Genomic DNA, 23,011 nt, shown 5'->3' with positions numbered 1-23,011 from the left:
GTATTTGTAATGCTATTGTCAGGATGCTGTGTTACACATTTAATTCTTAGACAAGGCAAAATGTGCCAATATGACTAAAGAGATTTCTCCAATCTGCATAACGAAGATTATAAAATACTTTTTAAATCTTTCTAGAGTATTTTATTTAAATATTACCTACAATCGCATACAGAAGTCAATGCTCTTTATCCAGGCAACAATTTCTTCAGTGGAAGAAAACACAATCTCTTTTTGTTATTGTTGTTGTGTGCGTGTTTTGTTTTTTTCTTTGCTTATTTTGTGTTTAAAATATTGAAATATCTAGACACTCCTTTTGTAGGTACAAACATTATCATCAATATTCCTTTTCTTATGCTCTTGGAAGGGAAGTGCGAATTGAATGTGATTTGTCATCAAGGTGGTACATCCTAGCACAGCTCAGCTATGTGGGTCTGTCATTATACTGCAGGCTGCCAGCAACAAGTGATATTATAAAGACCCAGAAAGATGACCTCTGCCACATGACTGGTGGTCATATTTTAATACACAGAAGCCAAAGACATTGGTTGTATCTTATCCTACCCAGCCAGGCCTGGTCCTTTCCTGTGAAACCTCAACAAGATTAACTTAAGTGAATGCTTGAACAAGTGTATTAGTATCTTCAGAAAAGCATATAAATTCTAATTAGAGAAAACAATCTTTATGTACTTTAAAGACTATTAATTTTATTAATGGAAAATAAAGTCATTTTGGGGGTTGCTGATTAAAATGGGAGCCTCGGTTGTGCTGGCAATGGCTAAGTCAATGTGTCTAAAATCAGTTATTTATAAGTAACTGTGTTAGATACTTGTGTGGATATATCAGTTTTTAACTTATTATCACTATTATTATGAGGAAGTGGAGTTGACTCTAGGCCAAAGGAAGCTATTACCTTCTGTTTTTCTTTAACCCTTCTCTTGCTAGGCCGAGTTTTGTAGGTTTAGCCTGACTAGGAAAACAAGAAAATGGCATTTGGGCTGGAAAAAGAAGCATAGGTGCAGGCACAATACACTTTTGTCCTCATTATTTGCCACTATACGTGGACTTTCTAAAACATAGTTTAGGGGGACATGAATCTTCATTTCCGCCTAGCAACTGAAGTGATGGATTTTGACCAATTACGCTTATCATGAATCTTATCTAATTAAATAATCCATGCACATCATAAGGCAAAAAACAAAGAGAAACGTTGGAATCATCATGTAGATTTATATATTACATTCCATGTTAATGTGTGAAAATGGCAGGATTTTATATACATTTTTAAACAAACACAAGAAAAATAAGTTTATTTTTTTCTTAAGCTGTGAAAACAAGAGGAAATATCTCAATAATCTTTGCAAGTTTTCCTGTCGATGAATTCTATACTTTAAAAAGATTTTGTGCCTTTTATTACTGAATTTAAAAGGCATATATAAAAGAAACATTTGAAATTACTGAATCCATCTTTTTTTACTAATGGAATTTTTTACACAAAGAGATTAAAGAAGAGCAGGAGAGGGTGAATGGGAGAGATTGACTCTAATTACAAAATAAAGACCTCAGAAATGAAAGGCCTTTGTCTTCATAAGTCAACTTGGTGCTGGGATATCCAGTACTTGATACTGGGATACGTAACCTTTTTCAGGACAGCACATTTCTGTCATGTGATATATATCAGTTCTTCTGAGCCTTCCAAGTCTTTCAAATAGTAGACTTGGATACTATTGAAATATCAGTAGTGATTTCATGGGTCAGGTAAATGTATTTCTTACTCAGCACAATAAAAACTAAACTAACATTAGAAGTACCAATTCACCATACTCTAGGACCTTGGAAGGTCTATTAAAATAGGTGTGCTTTGGCTTCTAATTAAAAAAAAACTATAAGCACAAATGTCTATTTGCATACCATAATAATCTTGACACCTGCTTCTTTGAGTTTTGCACATGCTATGAACCATGGTGCACTGGGCTCCCCTTGTCTTCATCATTGCCCTCATCTGTGATCTCTCACTAGGATTATTATGCCTTCAGTGATTAGTAATGTCTGAATTTATTGTTTGTGTGTGTACTGACATTCATCTGTTATCCTACTTCCCACAGTTCCTTCAGATGTCTTTTTCGTCAATTCCGTGTGGAAGGGATATTATGAATTTTTAGGGAAAAGACAACCCGCCACGCTAACTGTTGACTGGTTCAATGCAACAAGCAGTAAGGTGAATGCCACCTTCAGTGAAGCCTCCCAAGTGGAGCTGAAGTTGACAGGTAGGCCCCAAAGAATTCACTGAATGCATGGTGTGAGCGGAATACACCTGTTATCTTTTCACGGAGACGTGATCTAATAAGCATAAAGCACTTACTAATGTTGTGTTGGCTTTGCTTATACTATAACTGATTGGAGCCTCTCCCTAGCCATGGTAAGTTGGTATTATTTTCTGATTTTAAAGATTACACTATCAGTACAGAAAAGTGAACCAATTTGCTCAAGATTATGTACATAAAGTATTAAGTCAAGAATCTGAGATTCATATCCCGTAATGCATGTCTCCAAACTTTATTATTTTAAAATTTTTTCTTAAGTAATGTGCTCATTATGAGATTTTTTAAAGTCACCATACAATTAATAAAACACAACAACCTTGATTTATATGGCAGACACTATTTTAAGCACTGTGTGTGTATATCTTTTTCATTCTTACATTAATTCTGTGATGTAATTATTTTCATTGCACACTTTTTGTAGAGAGAGATTTTTTAATTAGCAAAATCAAATATGTTATTTCTTATTCTTTCTGTGGAATGAGGACATTGAACATAGTAGAGTGGATTACACCTATTCAAGATAGATAAGGATTTAAGAAGTGATTTTCAGGGGAATAGAAAGAAGCTCCTAGGCTAAAATTTACAAATAAAAATAAAACTTCTGTTTGAGTTTTCTATTATCAATGATGTTATTATCTCTGTATCACATTTCACATCAAATGGATTAAAGGGCTGAATTACTAAGTCTTGTGAATTTCTCTAAGGTAAGCCTGACCTGCTGATCTTTTCACAGGTGTTTACAAGAAGGAGGAGGCCCACTTACTTCTGAAGGCTTTTCAAATTAAAGGTCCGGCAGATATTTTTGTAAGCAAGTTTGAAAATGACAACTGGGGACTGGATGGTTATGTAAGTACATGTGTGAGGTCTGTGACAAAGCGCAGGCTTTCTAATCATCTCTCTGTGCAGAGGAGAGGCCTACGGATTGGAGGCTTCTGAGTAGAGCAGTCTTGTGTCTGCCCCTTGAAAACTCAGCAGTCCCTCTCCTTGACAGAGTGGCCATTTTACTCCTTCATTTTGTAGCGGAAGAAACCAGGTCTAGGAAGTGAGAAATAAGCTGGCCATCCATAAAGGGGTTGTTACTGCAGAGAACAGAATAAGGCCTGAACTCCAGGATCTGTGATGCTACCACTACGTTACACCGTGAGGGGTACAAGCAGAAATTTTTCAAGACTACTTCGTGACCATGCTGCTTGTTCTAAAAGAAGTCATTATCAGATAAATAGACAGATTTAAGATGAAATATCCTCTTTTTGCAAGTTTTGTGTTCTAATTCACTATCTAACTTAAGAGTAGACAGCTCACATGATGTACCCTGCCCAACAGCTGGGATACAAAGCAAGTTTTACATAATGTAGATTATTTCTTAGTTCATATGTTTGCTTCTGTTAGAAAGTATAGTTAACGTATATTATAAAATTTACTACCATTTTCGAGATCAAAATGAGATCGTAATCGTTTACATACATCAGTTGAAATTCACTTCTGTGTTGATTTCTGATCTTTAACTATAAATTTGTCACCAAAAGGAGTGCCAAAAATTAAAAATATTAAACCAGTAGTATCTAACTATGAGCTATGACAGTTATATTAAAAGATAGATTAAAATAAGATATTATTCATCCCTTTGCATACCTTTTTATTTCTTTTATTTCCTATATATCAGGTATCATCTGGACTTGAAAGAGGAGGATTTACATTTCAAGGTGACATTCATGGAAAAGACTTTGGAAAATTTAAGCTAGAAAGACAAGGTAAATTACACTTAGGATATTTTTTAAAGCCAATATCAGTTTGGCTTTCAAATGATTTTGCTAAGAAGAAATGGAAAAGACGACTTTAACAGAAACCTAAACAAAATAATAGGAGAAACTAACGTATTTTACAGCTGAATGAAAAAAACCTTTTGAATAGCAAAATAGAAAAACACAAAACTGGAAATAATGCAATAAGTATGCCAGACATAAAATTAATATCTCTACTGTATCAAAAGCTATTAAAAAATAAGGGGGAAAAGATGAAGATCAAAGGATAAGCAAACTATATTACCCTAAGAAACTAAGAGTTCCAAAAGTAAAAATAAAAAAGAAAAATGTAAGAGTAATTAAAAATGGCCAAAAAACATATAAAAAGATCTTCAAAAATATATATAGTAGCAAAGATGATTATTTTTAGTTATCAGAATGGCAAAGATTAAAACATGGTTTTGGGTTGACAGTAGAAAAAGAGCCTCATGTTTAATTTTGGTGAATGTATGTTTAATTTGTCAGTACTTTTTTCATCCAATAATTCTCTCTCTAGAATTTTTTAATCAGGCAAATGTGAAAATTATTTTCTGCATATTCAGGCATGCCCAAAGCAGGATTATTTTAATAGTGGAAGTTAGAAATAACATCTACATGTTGAACAGCTGTCCTGAAAGAATTGCTTCAATGAGTATTTTTATGCGACAAATTATACTATCTATGAAAAAATTGTTATTCAGTGTATTTCTTTAAAAACGAGGACTACATATTGATGTTGAAGGAGATTTGACTTAAAAATGAGAAAAAACTTATTCTACATAGATAGGCAGACAGATGGATCCTCCCTTCTTTATAGCTTTCTCTACTATTTGATTTTTGCATTAGTAATTAAAGGAGGAACATATGTGGAGACAATCATTAGATCTGAATGTTACCTCACCTGCTTGCTATTTTTGTGATCTAGAATGAGTTACAGTATTCCCGACCCTATTTCTTCATCTGAAAGCTCAGTACAGAAGTTCCTAAGGTTGTTATGAGATTGAGAGACCACATAAGCATTGCTTTGTTCATGCTAAAGCTATTTGCACAGATGTCGTTATGCTTGTTAGAATCCATAAATAAAAGGAAATGGGTTTTTGTAATAACATTGGTACCATATTTCTACTACTTGTAGAATACTATTCACATATTATTTTTCTAAAGTAGAATATTACCATATAGGCTTTGATACCAGAGCCACCTTTCAGAGGAATGTGAATGTACAATTTTGTGATGATTAGCTCTGATTAACTTATTTTGTAAGACTTTTATCAAAGTGCTGAATTAAAAAAAAAAAGTCTGCTTGGCCTGCAGAAAAGAAAAAAAAGAACTTGATTAAAAAGGATAACTAATCATAAAATACTTCCACTATTCCAACCACAGTATTATTAAATAGAAGAGTATTATAATGTGGCAATGGCTGTGATATTTTAAATTGGGTTATATTATTTTGAGGTAATGAAACAGAATAAATGCATTAGACCAACACTAATGATGGGTAATGTTTTTTTCTCTCACTCTAAGCCAAATCCTGGAGTTATTTGTCCTCCTTTCTCTCTGTAGCACACGCTCTAGTAATTTTGTTTAAGGACACCCCAGTGAGCTGTACAAGATGCTGTGTAGATGTCTCAGTTTACTGATCCAATGAACTTGACCTGAACTATCAGTTTGCTTTTACAAATTTTCTTTGCATTACCTCATTTCTTTTTAATCTAACAAATTAACAGCTTGCTTTAACAAGGAATTTGTATTTTCATGTGATAATGAGCTTATTGTCAGGAAAAACAATTTACTTTACAAAATAATTTGACTCGCAAGTAAGTCCCGCCTTTAATTAATTAGAAAAGTTTATGTTTAAGTAATTCTGCAACGACAATCATTCATTTAAGAATGATGGCAAGCATCTATTTTTATGGATACAAATAAACAATCTCCTAATTTTCTCTATTCAGTAGATAAACCAAAAAACATGATTGTCATTAAATGGATACTAAAACAAAATTAACTTGAAAGACAACTTTAATGCAAAAACTTGCATAAGAAACTTAACAATAAATTAGTTTCCCCACTGAGATGGAATGACCCACCCCTAACATACACACAAAGAATGAAAGAAAATACATAAAATTATGTACCTGATAAGTGACTTGTATCTAGAATATGCAAAGAACTCTTATGACTCAATAATACAGAGGCAAATAACCTAATTTAAAAACTGACAAAAGATTTGAATAGATATTTCTCTAAAGGCATGCAAGTGGCAATAAGCCCATGAAAAGATGTTGGTTATACTCATCATTAGGGAAATGAAAATCAAACACACGGGATACCACTTCATGTCCACAAGGATATCCATGATCTAAAAGTCAAATAGCAAAGGGTGGCAAGGAGGCGGAGGAACTGGAACTCTCGTACTTTGCTGGGGAAATGTGAAATGATGCACTTCTCTGGAAAACACTCAGACAGTTCATCAAATAGTCAGAGTTACTGTAAGCTCCAGCAATTCTACTCCTACATGTGTAGCCAAAAGAACTGAAAATATATGTCACACAAAAACTCGTACATGAATGCTTGGAGCAGAATTATTTATAAATAACCTAAACATGGATACAAGCAAAATGTCTATCAATGGATGAAAGGATAAACAATATGTAGTACAGCCATACAATGGAATATTAGTCAGCACTGAAGAGGAATAAAGTACTGATGAATGCTACAGCATGAATGAACCTTGAAAACATTATGCTAAGTGAAGAAAGATAAAAAAGGCCAAATATTGAATAAATCCATTACAGGACATGTCCATAACAGGCAAATCCATAGAGACTGAATATCAGTTAGTGGTTGCCTGGGGCGGAAGGTTGGGATGAAGTATTAAGATGGAGGAAGAATAAAGCTAAGAGATACTGAGATTCTTTGGGAGGGACCGCAGTCTTCTAAGTGAGATTATGGTGATGATTGTACCACCCAATGAATACACTCTAAAAGCCTTGGATAGTATGTTCAGCTTAAGTGAATGAATTATATAGGACAGTCACGATCCATATAATGACATATTGTCAATGAAAGATCTGGTGTACACCAGTGACCCCATAATGTTATAATAAACCTCAAAAATTCCCATCTCCTGGGTGACTCCATAGCTGTCATAATGTCATAGTGCAAGGCATTACTCATGTAGGAACCACTGGCTGTACCTATAGCCTGGATGTGCTGTAGGCAGCACCATCTAGGTGTGTGGGTGCATCCTGTGAGGTCACAAAATTGCCTCATGAAGCATCTCTCAGAATGTATCCCCAACATTAACTGCTGCAGGCCTGGATGTGCATTTGCTTAAATAAAGCTCTTTAGAAAATTAAACTGCCTAGCTTATCACATATGCAAAGATGCTCACTCTCTTCAAGAAATGTAAATTCAAAAATAACTAAGTCCTGCGTTTGATTTATCATTGTAGTAGGAGCAGCAGTTGCAGTTGCAATAGTCATGGAACCAATAACGACATAGGGAGGGAGGGCGATGAGAGGAGGAGGAAGGAAAGGGGGAAGAGGGAGGGGGAGAGGAAGGTAAGGAGGGTAACCGAGGGATCCCACACAGCTGTCCTTGTGTTATTGTAAAGACCCTCACAGGACAATGGTTGAATGAAATTGCAGCGACTCTTAGGACAGCAATTAGGTAGGGCATAGCAACACTAAAAGGTACAAATTCTGTTCATCAATAATTCTACTCCTGAAGATTTGTCCTATATAACAGTGTAGACTCCCGCTAATGTGTAGACATAGGCAAGAGATTTCATTGCAGAATTATAGAAGATACTGAAAACACCCTCAATGTCCTTGGAGTGTTGACTGTCTAAATAGATGTTGTTATATCTAATAAATAGAATACTATACACCTTAAAAAATTAAATGTGATTCATATATATGCCAATAGAAGAGCCTCAAAAACATACTGTTAAGATTAGAAAGCCACATACACAAAATGCAAATAATATTACCAATTATAAAAATAAGAAAGAAATAATAACTAATATTAAGAGTACATTGTTGAAAGGACAATTTTTAAATCTCTCATTTATAAAGAGGAACTGCCTTATAGGGCAAGGAATGATTCTTTGTTTTAATTTTCCTTTATATTATTTGTTTTCATATCACTTTATGACATTTTAATTACCACCATGTGTGTATATTAACCTTCAAATTATTCAAACAAGGGTAAATAACTAAAATTAACTAGAAGCTGCTGGCAGTATAATAACCTCACAGTAAGTTTGGTTATATAATCCACAAAGACCTTCATCTGGGTTGTTTTTTGTTTTCATGTGAGGTGTCTTGGGACATGCAGATTTATCAGTATTTTATGATTTGGAATTTTGATATCTATTATGGACAAAACTATGTAGCTTTGTTTTCAGTTAACAGAAAGTAACTGCAGTTAATGTAAGTAGAATATACATTTATAAGAATGAGGCAGATACTCCCAAATTACAGAAGAACAATGTATGGCAATGTAATGGAAACTAAAAGATATTTGGGTGCTGAAATGCTGTAAAGACATAACTTTGTCTTTTTTATTTCACAAATATATATTGAGCACATACTGTGTTCGAGGTTTTATTGCAGGTTCTGAGGATTCAGGGGGAAAGCTAACCAAAACAAAACAAAACAAAAACCTTGGCTTCAGGGAACTTACATTTTGTGACTATGAGTCCGTGTGACATTCCCTCTGTGCCAGGCATTGTTGTAAGCACTTGAGATTTACTAACATTTTATTTTCACAACCAACCCATTAAGTTGGTGCCAGTGCTCGCTGTCGGACAGCACCACCCCTGGTCACCAGACATAATTTCTGCCACCGCGGCTGCTGCTGGGACCATCCCCAGTGCACACACTTCATGTTGCTCTCAGGGCTCTAGAACCACTTCAGCCAGTGGAACAAATTTTAAACTATCTCAGGATGTTTCGCATCCCTCACTTCCAACACAGGGCCTGCGGTGAGAACACCCAGTTGGCTTCACTCACTGCATGTCTGTAACCCAGGTGCTTACATTGCAAGCGTCTGGCATTTTTCTTTTGCATGGTAATGGGACAAATCTCAAAAAGATATGTAGTTGCAAAAGTCAACATTATTCCAAAATATGTTGCTGCTAGACGTTAAGATGGTAGGCAGTCCTAATCGTGCATCTATGGAAGCAAATGGCAAATAATATCATTTGAAAGTTTTCATCCGAAAATTAAAGAATCTTGATACAAATAGTGATTTAAATATTTTAAATATTTTTTTTTGCATTTCTGGTTTATAAAACAATACACAAAGCAACATCTCTTTGAATTTGACGTTTTATGAATTCTGGAAATATGAAAGCCAGATCAGCTTCTTCTCAATTCTGCTGTATTGAGATGACGCCAATCATAATTCATTGCACACCTGCATTAAATGACTCCATGCTATTAGGCCAAACACCTCTCAAAATTATATTTTATTAATAAACTCTTCAAGAACTACATTTCTTCTTTGGCAATAGTTGCTTAATAAAGGTTTGTGGATTTGAATTTTTAATGCTTTCCTCTCAGTGACATGCAGTAAGACACTCCATAGTTACAGGTTATAGAATGGATGAATCTATCACCTTCATGACACTTGAAGTATTTACATATATATAATGTGTGTGTGTGTGTGTGTGTGTGTGTGTATACAAAAATTTAAAGAGTTATATTTTAGCATTATTTTGTGTCTTCATGGAAACTTGCATTGTTACATTGAGCTATGCTTTTCTTTTGAATATTTCTACACTCTGCAGTGAATTTCAGAATCTATCTAAAACAAAGACAGATGACACCATCCTATTCACATATGAAGAATGCAATGCTATTTTTATGAATAACTGGGATATTTACATAATTTCAGTGACATATTTTGCCAAGTCTGGCCTTAGGACATAAGAAAACAGCAAATGTTATTGATCTCTGAATATAGAAAAAGCATATAAATGCTTCCAGTTAGTCTTCATGAAAGTGTCTACAACTATAAGCAGAAGTCAGATGTATTGTGACCCTTTTTGCCTTTCTCACATTTCAAATGTTGAGCCTCTTTCATAGTATTCTCCAGCATTAGTAGGAAACAGTTTTTTGCTCTTGGTCATTAAGTGGATACTAAAATATTGAGAAAAGAATATCAGCTGGTTGCCTGCTTCTTGTAGCGTTCATATCCACGTATAAAATTTATCATGCATATTTCTTTGTTTAAGCAGAATACAGCAACAACAAATTAAATGTTTTCTTTATCTTCTAGATCCCTTAAACCCAGATCAAGACTCTTCAAATCATTACCACGGCACCAGCAGTGGCTCTGTGGCGGCTGCCATTCTGGTTCCTTTCTTTGCTCTAATTTTATCAGGGTTTGCATTTTACCTCTACAAACACAGGTACTGCAGAAACACCATTTGTTTGAGAATGTTGTGAGTGTAAACTCTGGGTTTAAGTCATGGACATGCTCTTGTGCTCACGTGCATGCGTACTTTATATTACTGTGCAATGCTCTTTAATTTTAAATCAACTTTTATTTTGAGTTCTGGGGTACATGTGCAGGATGTGCAGGTTTGTTACCTAGATAAATGTGTCCCATGGTGATTTGCTGCACAGATCAACCCATCACTCAGGTATTAAGCCCAGCACTCATCAGCTGTTCTTCCTGATGCTCTCCTTCCCCCCAAATCCTTCACAGGCCAGTATGAGTTGTCCCCACCGATATGTCCCTGTGTTCTCATCGTTCAGCTCCCACTTATGAGTGAGAGCAATACTTTCTTACACTAACAAAGCTTATTCGTCAAGATTTTTTGTTGTCTTTTTTGTTGTTTTCTGCCATACTTTTTAAGCAGGCCACATCTAAGAAATAAGAGAATAAACGACTGAGTTGAGAAATAATATGTTTTTTTCTTTCATGTTCAGTTGAGACATGAAATAAAGGATTCTATCTCTATTTTCAGCCTCCATTGCCAGCCATGAGAACCTTTAGAAGGTATTTCAACCTTCCAGCAAAAGGTTGAAAAGAATGTTCTCTATGGCCACTTTTAACTCTGTCAGTCTATGATGGATAAATGTTTCACTGATTCTTTCCTTCAACAAATAAAAATTTAGCTCTTCATATGTAGCAGGCAATATAGATGTTCCATTTCTTGAAAATGTGTTCTGAATATTTGATTAATTGGTGAAACTCTACTAACTACAAAATGTCAAAACTTGGGGACAAACAACTTTAATGAACTAGATCCTTTCCTTGGGATTAATGTGGATGCCAGAAGGAAAGAATTATTTTGGAGGAACTATAAACTCCTTGGACATTTTATCTCTACATGGATAATACATTACCTGGAGGAATCTGTAAATGCCAGACTACTCTAAAATACTACCTGAAATGGTAGCATTAACTACAAATAATAAGAAATAAATTATGATCCCTTGAAATAAAATTACGTGTTAAATAAATATCAGTACATAATACAGATAGTTCACTTAATTCTGGGTAAAATAAAACAGAAAAACTGGCATGATACTATTTTTTAATAACTCATGAAATAAGCTGCTTAAATATATGCTTTCTTATATCTGTTTTTGAAATACAAAATAGAGAGAATGTTGCTTCACAGCTGTGTTAGCTACCTGTTCCTGTGTCTTTATTGCATTTCCCCAGTAATGAGGGGGACTGTGGCAACTTGTGATCCAGATGACGGAGTGAACCTTTTAGCCAGGTCTTCACTTGGTTAATGAGGGGCTGGATTTGTTTGCTATCTATGGCTGCCAGTGCATTTTCCAAGCGCAGTGTTGTGGACCTCTCCCACTCCAGAGGCAGTTACCAGCTGCCTTTCTGCCATTTTCTCAGGGTCATGCACTGTTTACTTCTCTTTTTCTTAATGAGCATGTGTAGCATAAGGAAATCAATGAGTAAATCACTTGGCAGAAGTTTCTCAACACCCTATGTCAAATGACGTCTTTGTGAGCATCCTTATGTCCATTAAAGTTCTGTTTTTGCCACCTGGCACATTTTTCTTATTGGATTTCTTCTGGAATAAGGAAAGAATAAAAGGAGCCAGAGCCAGACCAGACATTAGTCTGTCTTTTCAGTCTGAAAATCCCCTAATTCTCTAATCATAGATTGTGTGGAGGGGTTTTCTTTTAACCAGAAAATGTGATAAGAGTTTAATAATGAGTATAGTTCCTTTTCTATAAACAGATTCATTTTTAACTCAACAGAGGCAAAATAAAAAATAACTTTTTGTGAATATTAGTAATGACAGTGAACTAAAAGCTTAAACTTGCAATTTAGTTTAATGTTACAACCCTAAAGGCTAGGTATAGGCCCACATTCTTATTTTACAGAGTAGTAGAATTTCACGACTTAACCAAGGCTGTATAACTTATCAGTGATAGATAGATGTCCAAAACTAAACCTATCAAATTCAGCCTTTGTGATCTGCTCAATTTCCCTGGGGCATTTGTAGGAAGCACAAATAATTATTTGATCCCAGCAACCCAGGAGGCCGAGGTGGCAGGATTGCCTGAGCCCAGGAGGTCAAGGCTGAAGTGGGTGGTGCTCGTGCCACTGCACTCCAGCCTGGGCAACAGAGTGAGACCCTATCTCAAAAAAAATAATTATTTGATTTTCAAAATTGCTTCACCTTAAAACCCATTTTATACTCCCAATTGCCAGTTTAAACAAATAAACTGACATGTAAGCAGGTGTGGACACCCCCTTCTCTGCAGACGTCCCTGTCCTGTAGACGTTATCTCCTGCATAACGTCCCAGCTGCTAAGTCTCCAACTGAAACCAGGATGCTAATGATTTGTTTTCTGTTTTCCTTAGAACGAGACCAAAAGTTCAATACAATGGCTATGCTGGACATGAAAACAGCAATGGACAAGCATCATTTGAAAATCCCATGTATGACACAAACTTAAAACCCACAGAAGCCAAAGCTGTGAGGTTTGACACAACTCTAAACACAGTCTGTACAGTGGTATAGCCCTCAGTGCCCCAACAGGACTGATTCATAGCCATACCTCTGATGGACAAGCAGTGATTCCTTTGGTGCCATAGACCACTCTCCCTTCCACTCTGGCTTTACTGCAGCGACCTTCAACATTGTCTACTGGCATACGTGCAGCGGGGATCTCCTCTCCCATGCGCCAGAGTCTTCTGCAGATCTAACGACATGTGCATTTTCATTCTGAAAGTGGGTTCCAAATGCCTGGCTGCATCTGTCTGAAATCAAGGCACACTCCAGGAAGACCGCCGCGTCACGCCGACACGTCATACTCAACGCCTCAGACTTTCCTGTTTCTGTGTTGCTGGGATGCCTTTCAATGCAATCTTCTGGGCTCGTGGATACATCCTTCAGGTGCAGTGACAAAATGGTAGTAGCACCACAATAAGTGTTCTCTTGTGTTGTTTATTCTTTTTTTTTTTTTTTTTTTTAGCCCCCATGAACACAAATTCTCTGAAAAAATAAAATAAAATAAAAAAGCTTTCTGGAAGAAGACACCTTTCTGATAGAGGCATACATCTACAAATGCTTCACTCTGTCCTTCTGAGACCTAACAAGCTTCCAGGACCTCACAGCTCCCCTGTGTGTTCATGTCTAGGGATGTTTGCAAATTTCCCAGTCAGCTGTTCTATCGCAGAGCTTTTGATGCACAATTTTTTGCACTAGTGTGTTATAAATGACTAAGATTCTGATAAAAAATAAATTATGTACACAGGGTTTATACACACTGTCCATTGTATATAAGCATTCTTTCATGTTGTCAAGCTAAACATCCCACCATCAGCTTAGTTGGAGTGTTAGGGAAAACCATTCCCAGATATGGCACAGATTTTAAAAGGAAATACAGTACTGAAGAGATTTATTTTGTTATTGCTTCAATTAGCTCCCTTTATGTGTTTAATTCATTGAAGAGGTCCAGTGAGAAAAAAATGGAAGCCTATTTCTCATGTTTTTCTTCTTTACTACCATCCTCCTCCAGTTATTGCCTCTCCAATATTACTTAACAGCAGGGGGTTTGCAGAAATTTCTATTTGCCATGTAAAACTGTGAATAGTAATTTATTGATAGCTGATGAACTTGTGGGTCTTAGCTCACAATGCAGTCTTCCCTTTTGCAGTGTTTACTTTTTTTTTTTTTTTTCCTTTTACTTTGCCATCAATCTTTGGTATTGCATTGAAAGACAGTATACCACAGTAGCACCTTGAACTCAGTGAAAATTGTTCAGGATCAAAATATTAAGTGTTCTTTTAGGGGGAAGGAAAAATTACACACACTCTCCTCTCATGATGATATATTTTATACATTCGTTATTTGTTTCATGCTTTATAATTCCAGATGGAATGGTAATTTCAGTGACTTTTCGAGTTTAAATTCCATTATAGGTAGATGACAAGTATGGTACAAATAAAATTGTTATAATCCCCAAGGGTGAATAAAAATCAAAACGTGAAGTAGATGTGACCGTGAGGATGTTTATGTAACAAATTCAAAGTGAAGATCATGTTTATTTTTACTTATACTTCTTTGATAAAAGTGTTTTTGAAAAGATAATGCCTATTTTATTATTTGAGATTTCAGTGCTCATTCCAACTGTGACAAATTTTCTCGGTTTCACATTTCAAATTGGCATTGGGAATAGAAATGTCAGAATGTTCAAAGTGGCCTTCACTTTGCCGGAGTGAACACACTCACACCTAGCTTTAAGATGGATTTATCTGTTGGTCTACTGAATGTTTCCACGTAGAACTTCAAATGTGAAAGAGGAAAAGCAGTCAGGACGATAGGGCATTCTTTTGAGAGTCACGCGTTTTGATTTGGACATTTCCGTAGAGCTCAGCTCCCAGCGTTGTGTTCCTTGCCGGAAGGGGCTCCGCTATTTGGTGACTCCCTGGCCTCTCTTAGGTCCTCCTTTGTGAACCCCATGCTGTTGGATTCTGTATTATTATGCTGAATTCTCCACACATCATTTTTCCCTGGCCAACCTCCCACATCCTTGGAGATTTGCTTTGCCAATGGGAATCCTTACATTGCTGTTTCACAGTAGACTGGACGAGGTCAGCGGGAGTTGTGCTCCTAACACACACATTAATTGAAACAAAGAGAAGGCGATGGAAAGTGTGAGGAGGCTCGTGTGCAAGGGAGAACAGGGTTACTATATATATTACATGTATATATAAACATACATATATATAGATATATATATATATTGTACATATCTAAGTTTGAGTCATTCAAACTAGGTGCAAAATGCTGACTTCAGAGTCTGAATTACTGTCTCTGTTCCCACATCCCTGACCTGCTCCCTGGTAAATGATGCTATGAAATCCTGAAATGACAGGACGTACATACATACATACAAGAAACCACATATCAAATTAGATATGATTTTCCTTTGTGTGCAAGGTCAAACTGTCCTAGGGTTGCCAGTTTGAAGCATGTTATTTAAATGAAAAAAAAAAATTCAGTGAAATTCTCTTGTGAGAATTCTGCCTAGTTTCTTCCTAGGGCCGTGTGCAGTGTTGAACAGAGGCTCCGAGAGGTGTTGGAGGATCTCATTTTAGGGCAGTCAGGAGCTGTGCTTGCTGAGTTAGGTCTAGAAGACTCTTCCTGGAAGGCAACTGGAACAGGCATGAGGGACGCGACCACATGCTGACACAGGACATGTGCTTCAGAGCTGTTTAAAACTGCTGCTTGTTTTACACACACATCTTGCCTTTTTTCAGGCTAGCTGCAATAATTTTTTTCTTCTGTAAAATATTTTGTAAACAACAACAAAAAAAAGCTATTATAAAAAGGGGATTAAAAAAAAAGAACGCTGGCATTATGATCAGGAAAACCCATTGTCATCGCTGACCCTCCCTCCCGCCCCACCACACGCTGCTGTCACGACGTAGGTGCGAAAGACCTTTTTGTACAGAGATATATTTTTTATGAAGAATTTGTAAAATTATTAAATATGCTGTAATTTTTTGATTAATGTAGGTACATTGTTAAAAAAATAAATGTTTTTACAATACAGAACTGTAATTTTCCCAATGATGTAAAATGTACCATATCTAGCTGATTTTCAGTTCCAATCCTATTACACATGTATTAATATTAAAGTGGCCTGTTAAAATGAACAGTATCTTTTTTTGTCAAAAAAAACTATAAAGAGGGTGTAATATAGCCTGTGCAATGCCACCAATCTTTAAAGCAAATCAGAGTTCTAATTAAATATTTAATTTTAGATTTCTATTTTCGTGTGTGAATTTATTCTCGCTTTAATATACACACCTGAGTCCCTCGCAGGGGAGAGAAAGAATAAGAGTCTTCATAATGAGCCTTTATGGTATTCAAAATGGAGCTCCATATTTTTCCCAAGACATTCACATCATTGTCATGAGTAGTCAATAGTGCACTTAGCAGGAACTGTGATACACAGAATAGTAACGTTGAAAGTGACAGATTTCTTGATGGTTTGCATTAATAACTGTAAGAGCACTTGGTTTCCTACAAACCAAAACCTATGATTTTTATAATTTCTTTTCAATTTGGGAGCTCTGTTTGTAAACAATCACAACACTAAAAAAATGACAGGTAAGAGAATTATAGACCTACTTAATAGAGCATTCCAAATATCACACTTAAAGAAGGCTCAAAAAAATCACAGGGCTTTTAAAATTCAGAACCAGCCGCCCCCGTTCATTTCTGGGCTGAGAGAAAACACAAAGCTTTCCAAGTCCTTGGCTGCTCATCACACTAAATGTCTTGCAGTTAAACAGAAGAATACACTAATTTCTCTGAGAGTCAAATTATTGCAAAATGAAAAACAACCAATAATTAAAAAAAAAAAAATATAGCCCTGCGGTAGCTTCGAAGTCAAAAGTTTTGATGTCAAACTTGAAATCTGAGTCTTGCTGGCCAGCAACTGCATTTAGGTGCCATTTATTGAGGAAATAATGAGAGCAAGACACTGCACTTTGTGACTTGCAGACATAGCAAAACCCCACAATCCAACCAAGTGTGTTTTGCCACTTCCATGATTTAGATGAAGAAGTGGAAAGTCAAATAAGTTAATTGATTTACCCAACGATGCACAGAGAGGCAGAGGTGATAGTACAGGTCAGATTTCTCTTGTTTCAACATTCTTCTTTTTCAGGAAACCATCACATTATTAAATTCATCCACTATTCCCTTTCTTATGCAATTACTTTTTTTTCTGAGTTTTTCTGTCGTCCTACCAGTGAATCTTCTTTTGCTTCATTGGGTAAATAGTTACCATAAGCTAAGAATTCAAGGAGAAATAAGTACTGTCTATTCTAATGTTAACATTCCACAGAATGCTCATACATAATATACCCTCCTGAGTTATTAATGCGGTGAGTTGAAGCTTTCTGGGGCAACCAGAAAATAGTGATCCTGCAACGTGTTCCACTGTACAACTCTTTAAAATAACAAACAAAATCTGTCTTGCTCTGTGCCTTGCTTGTAGTGCTTTCCTAAAATTATGGGGGTTCTATAATTATTTGATGTACTAAAGGATGCAGAGTAGGCAAGCGTGTTACCTTCCACATCACGGACGCCTGTGGCTGTTGAAACCCAGTTTACGTCCTCTTTTTCTGTGGGAATGGCACCTGGACGTCCTCTGGGAGTCACTCCTCCCGATGACAGCCATCTTTGGTGAGCATTGCTCACAATTCCTCCACTGTCCCCAGCCGGGTGTGGGGGAAGCACATCCCCGTGGTTGAGCTGGGGCCAGCTCCTCTCCCAGGAATCGGGGCCTGACCTACAGGGTACAAACATGAGGTACACCTGGCTGAATTTACCTTCAAGCCCTCATCCCACCCTCTGCCAGGAGATCAATCTTTCATTCCACAGGGCCACTTGCATTCCTATGACCTAGCCACCGGGCTTTTCTCTTAATTCTGGGAGCTACCCCATATCTTTCTATAAAATCCTTTTTGTTTTTCTTCAAGTTATCCAGGCTTAGTTACTGTTACTTGCAGTTAAGGAGCTAAACAGCCATAATTACCACGTAGACTGAGAAAGAACCTGAGATTCGCCCTGGCTCACAAAGCCTCCATGTGGCCAAGAAGTGAGGCTGCACACTTCAAATCCACTCCCCAGCAAGCGTGAAACGCCATTCCTCAGCCCCGCTGTCTCTGAATGATATAATGACAAATTAGTAGGCCTAAGTGACAGTCACAACTGCTCAGGTGTCTGAGAGAGTTACTAACAGCCTTCTTTGCTGCACTTAATCAAAACTCTTCAGGGGAGTGAATGCTTCCAGATGCATGTGTCCAAGCAGAGGGCCTGGATGCCAGTGGCTTTCAACAACCTTCATATTCTTTAGAGGATGGCAGACACCCACGGCTTACTGCTTTTCACTACTAAAATATCTCGGGCTAAAGGATAGCAAGAATTGTTTTGCAATGTTGCTTAGAAGACCTGTTGGCTTGCTTGTTTTAAGTTGTTATTCTTTTGTGGATATTATAGCAGATTTAGTTTATCACAAGCTTTCTAAAGGGAAAGTGTGAGACGACAAACTTTCCTGTTTTTTTTTTTTTTTTCTTCAAGCTGTGGAGACTCCTTAGTCCATGGGATTGTGTACAAATTAACTATTTAATTGGGGCTTGGCATGCTAGCTCATATCTGTATTCCTAGCACTTTGGGAGGCTAAGACGGGAGGATCGCTTGAGCCCAGGAGTTGAAGACCAGCCTGGGCAACATAGGGAGACCCCATTTCTGCAAAAAATAAAAACCAATTGCAAGGCAGTCATGATGGCATACACAGTCGTGGTTGCATGCATCTGCTTTCCCAACATCTTAGGAGGCTGAAGTGGGAGGATCACTTGAGCATGGAGGTCAAGGCTGCAGTGAGCTGAGATCCTGCCACTCCACTCCAGCCTGAGCAACAGAGGAAGACCCTGCCTAAAATATATATATAAAAATGTACCTAACTGGAAAGGATATGACATATATCAAGGGAATTATCTGACATTTCTGCCCACTATTAGAGTGTTCAGTGATTTCTGAGCATTGAAATGCCACCTTGCATCTGGAGGTCTGGGGCAGCCCAGGACAGGCCTGCCTGTTTGCATCAGGTCCCAGTTGTGTTGGAGGTGCCTTACAAGCTTGGTGCATGGGTGTGGATCTGTTTCGGATGCTGTCATGAGAGGCTCTGATGTTCAATTCTGGTCAACTTTCCTGTCCAGGCATCTCTAGGTCAACAGAGATTCACCAACTTTTTGGCAAATTTGGTGAATCTCAATTCTCTGCAAAGGCATGGGTCAATCTATTTACAAGTAAAGTGGAGCTGCATGTATTCATACAGATAAATCCCCCAAACGTGCATTTCACTTAAGGAAAATAGAGTTGCAAAAGAATATGGACAGTATAGATCCATGTATCAAAATGATTAAAATCACTTTAATAATGTGCGTTATTGCCAAGGGAGGCACATATATATGCAATCTAATTATTAGACACTCACAGAATGAAATAATACCATAATCAGAGTAGCAGTGACTCCTAAGGCAAGAGAATGAGCAGTGGATTTGAATGGTGCTGCATGGGGAACTTCTGAGTTGCCTAAAATGAAAACTTGGGAAGTTACTTAGAGCCATTTAAGATGGAGGGGATCATATCATCTACCTCATAGGGTTACAGAGAAAACAATGTGAAAACAGATATGAAATGCTTAAATTATGGCCTGCACCAGGTCATAATGTAAGCACTTCATATCTATTTTCACATTCTATTACCCAGTTTCTCTTTCTCCCTCTCCCCTTTATCTTTCATCTATTTATCATCTTATCATCTATCATTCTATCATCTATCTTCAATCCATTTATTATCTATCATTTATCTATTTTTCTATCATTCATCTCCTATTGTTTAGGTATCTATCACTTATCTATCTACTGTATTTATTTATTTATTTCAAATTTAATCTGAAGAAAGTAGAAAAAAGTTTTATTTTTTACAAGTTGTACAAGTACCTACATGTTGATTTTTTAAAAAATTTCCATAGGTTATTCAGGAACAGGTGATATTTGGTCACATAAGTAAGTTTTTTAGTGGTGATTTGTGAGATTTTGGTGCACCCATCACCCAAGTAGTGTACACTGCACCCTATTTGTAGTGTTTTATCTCTCACCCTCTTCCCACCCCTTTCCTCTGAGTCCCCAAGTCCAATGTATCATTCTTATGCCTTTGCATCCTCATAGCTTAGCTCCCATTTATGAGGGAGAACATATGGTGTTTGGTTTTTCATTCCTGAGTTAATCCACTTAGAATAATAGTCTCCAATCTCAACCATGTCACTGCAAATGCCATTAATTCATTCCTTTTTATGTTGAATAGTATTTGGGTTTGTTCCACATTTTTGCAACTTTCAAATTGCGCTTCTATAAACATGCATGTGCAAGTATCTTTTTTGTATAATAACTAGCAACCTCTTTTCTTCTGGGTAGATATCCAGTAGTGGGATTTCTAGATCAAACGGTACTTCTACTTTTCCTTCTTTAAGTAGTCTCCACATTATTTTCCATAGTGGTTGTACTAGTTGACATTCCCACCGGCAGTGTGAAAGTGTTTCCTGTTCACTGCATCCACGCCAACATCTACTATTTTTTGACTTTATTTTTCTTATGGCCATTCTTACAGGAGTAAGGTAGTATCATATTGAGGTTTTGATTTGTATTTCTCTGATCATGTGTTGATTTTTTATACTCTATACCATAATTTATATTTGAAATACATTATATTTTAAGTTATTAAATAATGAGCATTGAAGTTGTTTGGGGTTTCTCCTTTGTTTGTTTTGTTCTTTTTTTTTTTTTTCTCTCAACACAGGATCTCACTCTGTTCCCCAGGCTGGAGTACAGCAGAAGCATCAGAGTTCACTGCAGCCTCAACCTCCTGGGTTCAAGCTGTCCTCTCGCCTCAGCCTTCCCAGGAGTTGAGACTGCAGTCACCCCACCACGCCAGGCTAATTTCTGTGTTTTTGGTAGAGATGAAGTCTTGCCATGCTATCAAGGCTGGTCTGGAGCTCCTGGGCTCAAGTGATCCACCCTCCTTGGCTTCCCAAAGCACTGGGATCACAGGTATAAGCCAGTGCACCCAAACTCAGAGTTTTAATCCTTGCTCAATGCCCTCCTATCTCAGACCTCAGATGATCATGGACCCATTCTTGTATCATAGTTTCCCAAGCTGTAAACTGAAGATATCAATATCTGGTTTTATTAGCAAAATGTTCCCTTTGTAAATAATGTTGGCTGGTGAGTATTTGGTAAAAATCATTGGAAATGATTCATATTTTAGTGTAGTTTGACAATAACACATCTAACTGCAGCCTCTTTCTTCTTCTTCTCCTCTAAGCTGTGCTTGTTTCTATCCTATGGCTGATGCATTATGCATGAATACAAATAAACTCAAAGCCTGTGTTGAAAAAACAAAAGTGGGACCTGAGTCAATGATAGAATCTCAAGAAGCTCTACCTAAAGAAGGCTTCTGTAATACAAGAAAAATGAAACTTTTTCAAGAAAAATGAAACTCTATGCAACAGGCTATAATTAGAAATAATTTGCTTACCCATGAGGATCTGGCTAACCAACAGGAAAATAAATCAGAAGATAGTACTTGTGAATGTAACACAGGTAAATTCAGGAAGCCTCAAATCTAAGGTTTTTTTACATTTGAAAAGTTTGAAAATTAGAAAATAAGGAAAAGAATAGGAGGTTTGCATTTCCTATATATACCGAATCTCATGCCGAAGGCACAAAGGAAGAATAACAAATACCTAAACTAATTATATAACACAGTAAGCCACATTGAGCTGAAAGATTTCTATAGCAAGAATTTGTTGAAATAACCTTAATTCTACTTTCTATTTTGGAGACGAATGCTCCTGGAAATGCACTCACAAGATAATAAAAGTGAACATACATTGAACTGTTCCTATGCTCCAGACACTACCCTAAGTGTTTTGCAGGTTATTATCTCAATTAATCCTCTCACATCATCCTTCCGAGTCCAGGAGAGAGACATTGGGATAGATTCCACAGAAGGAGGCATAACATGAGACCTCAAACCCAGACAGCCTTGCTCTTGAATGCCGCTCGCTAAGTTAGAATTTTCCGACCATATTCACACAGTTCCGTCCAAGTCTCTCCCTCAGCCCAGCACCCTGAGCAGACTTTGGCCTGAGACTCTGGGCTCCTGCATGGTCACCTGGTGAGCCAGTTCTGCACCTACTCCCATTCTCCTGATGAAGTGCTCCCTGAGACCATCTGCAAGGGCCCTGGGCCTCCATGGTTACATTGGCTGATGTCATTGTTTCTGCTCCCATGACCGTTGGCCTCCAGAGTCACCTTTTGTTCTGTTTCCACCTGGTGTACCAGCTTTTATTTCCAGACCGTCTTATCTCACAACAGAAAGTGCACAATGAAGGTCTTAGAATCTGCCTCTCAGATGGATTTTGAATACTGATAGACAGAAAGTCAAGGACTTGTATAACTTTCCAGAATTCATAGGAACCCATTATTCTTCTTTATAGCATTTAAAAAGATAGAAGAGTACTTGAGGGAAAGAAAATGTCATCCCAGAAAATGTCTTGAATTAATATGATTCTGACATAGAAATCACCCAGACGATCTCTCCCTGTATTGGTAAGAACCTAGGTTTAAGGACTCACAGTTTTAGCGTTTTCTTTAGAAACCGGAGTTGATACAAAGGGAGATAGTAAGGACCCCAGGGCTAGAAAAGCTCTTGAGTGTCAGCTTCTGAGCTTGAAAGGGAGCATTAGCTGGCGTCCCCTGGGTGCTCTGCGATTCCAAGTCTGGCTTTTAGAGACACATCTGCATTGTCTCCTTTGATTTCGTTAGCGA

The 23,011-nt window shown here is 37.1% G+C and overlaps 1 protein-coding gene across 3 annotated transcripts in view; it reads left to right on the top strand.

Moving 5' to 3' along the window:
* CSMD1 (CUB and Sushi multiple domains 1) overlaps nt 1–16,376 on the top strand; it is a 2,101,842-nt gene extending 2,085,466 nt beyond the window's left edge. For all 3 annotated transcript variants that reach the window (XM_032260320.1, XM_032260321.1, XM_032260322.1), the window contains 5 exons: nt 2,103–2,264; nt 3,055–3,167; nt 3,985–4,072; nt 10,391–10,523; nt 12,959–16,376. In XM_032260320.1, the coding sequence (XP_032116211.1) occupies nt 2,103–2,264; nt 3,055–3,167; nt 3,985–4,072; nt 10,391–10,523; nt 12,959–13,118 (656 nt within the window). In that variant the 3' untranslated portion in view covers nt 13,119–16,376. The remainder of the gene's footprint in view (nt 1–2,102; nt 2,265–3,054; nt 3,168–3,984; nt 4,073–10,390; nt 10,524–12,958) is intronic.
* Nucleotides 16,377–23,011: the final 6,635 nt, after the last annotated feature.

This window comes from Sapajus apella, unplaced genomic scaffold (assembly GCF_009761245.1).
Source record: "Sapajus apella isolate SASKATOON/1434 unplaced genomic scaffold, GSC_monkey_1.0 scaffold116, whole genome shotgun sequence".
Classification (NCBI taxonomy): Eukaryota; Metazoa; Chordata; class Mammalia; order Primates; family Cebidae; genus Sapajus; species Sapajus apella.
This window is presented reverse-complemented; position numbering and strand designations above follow the sequence as displayed.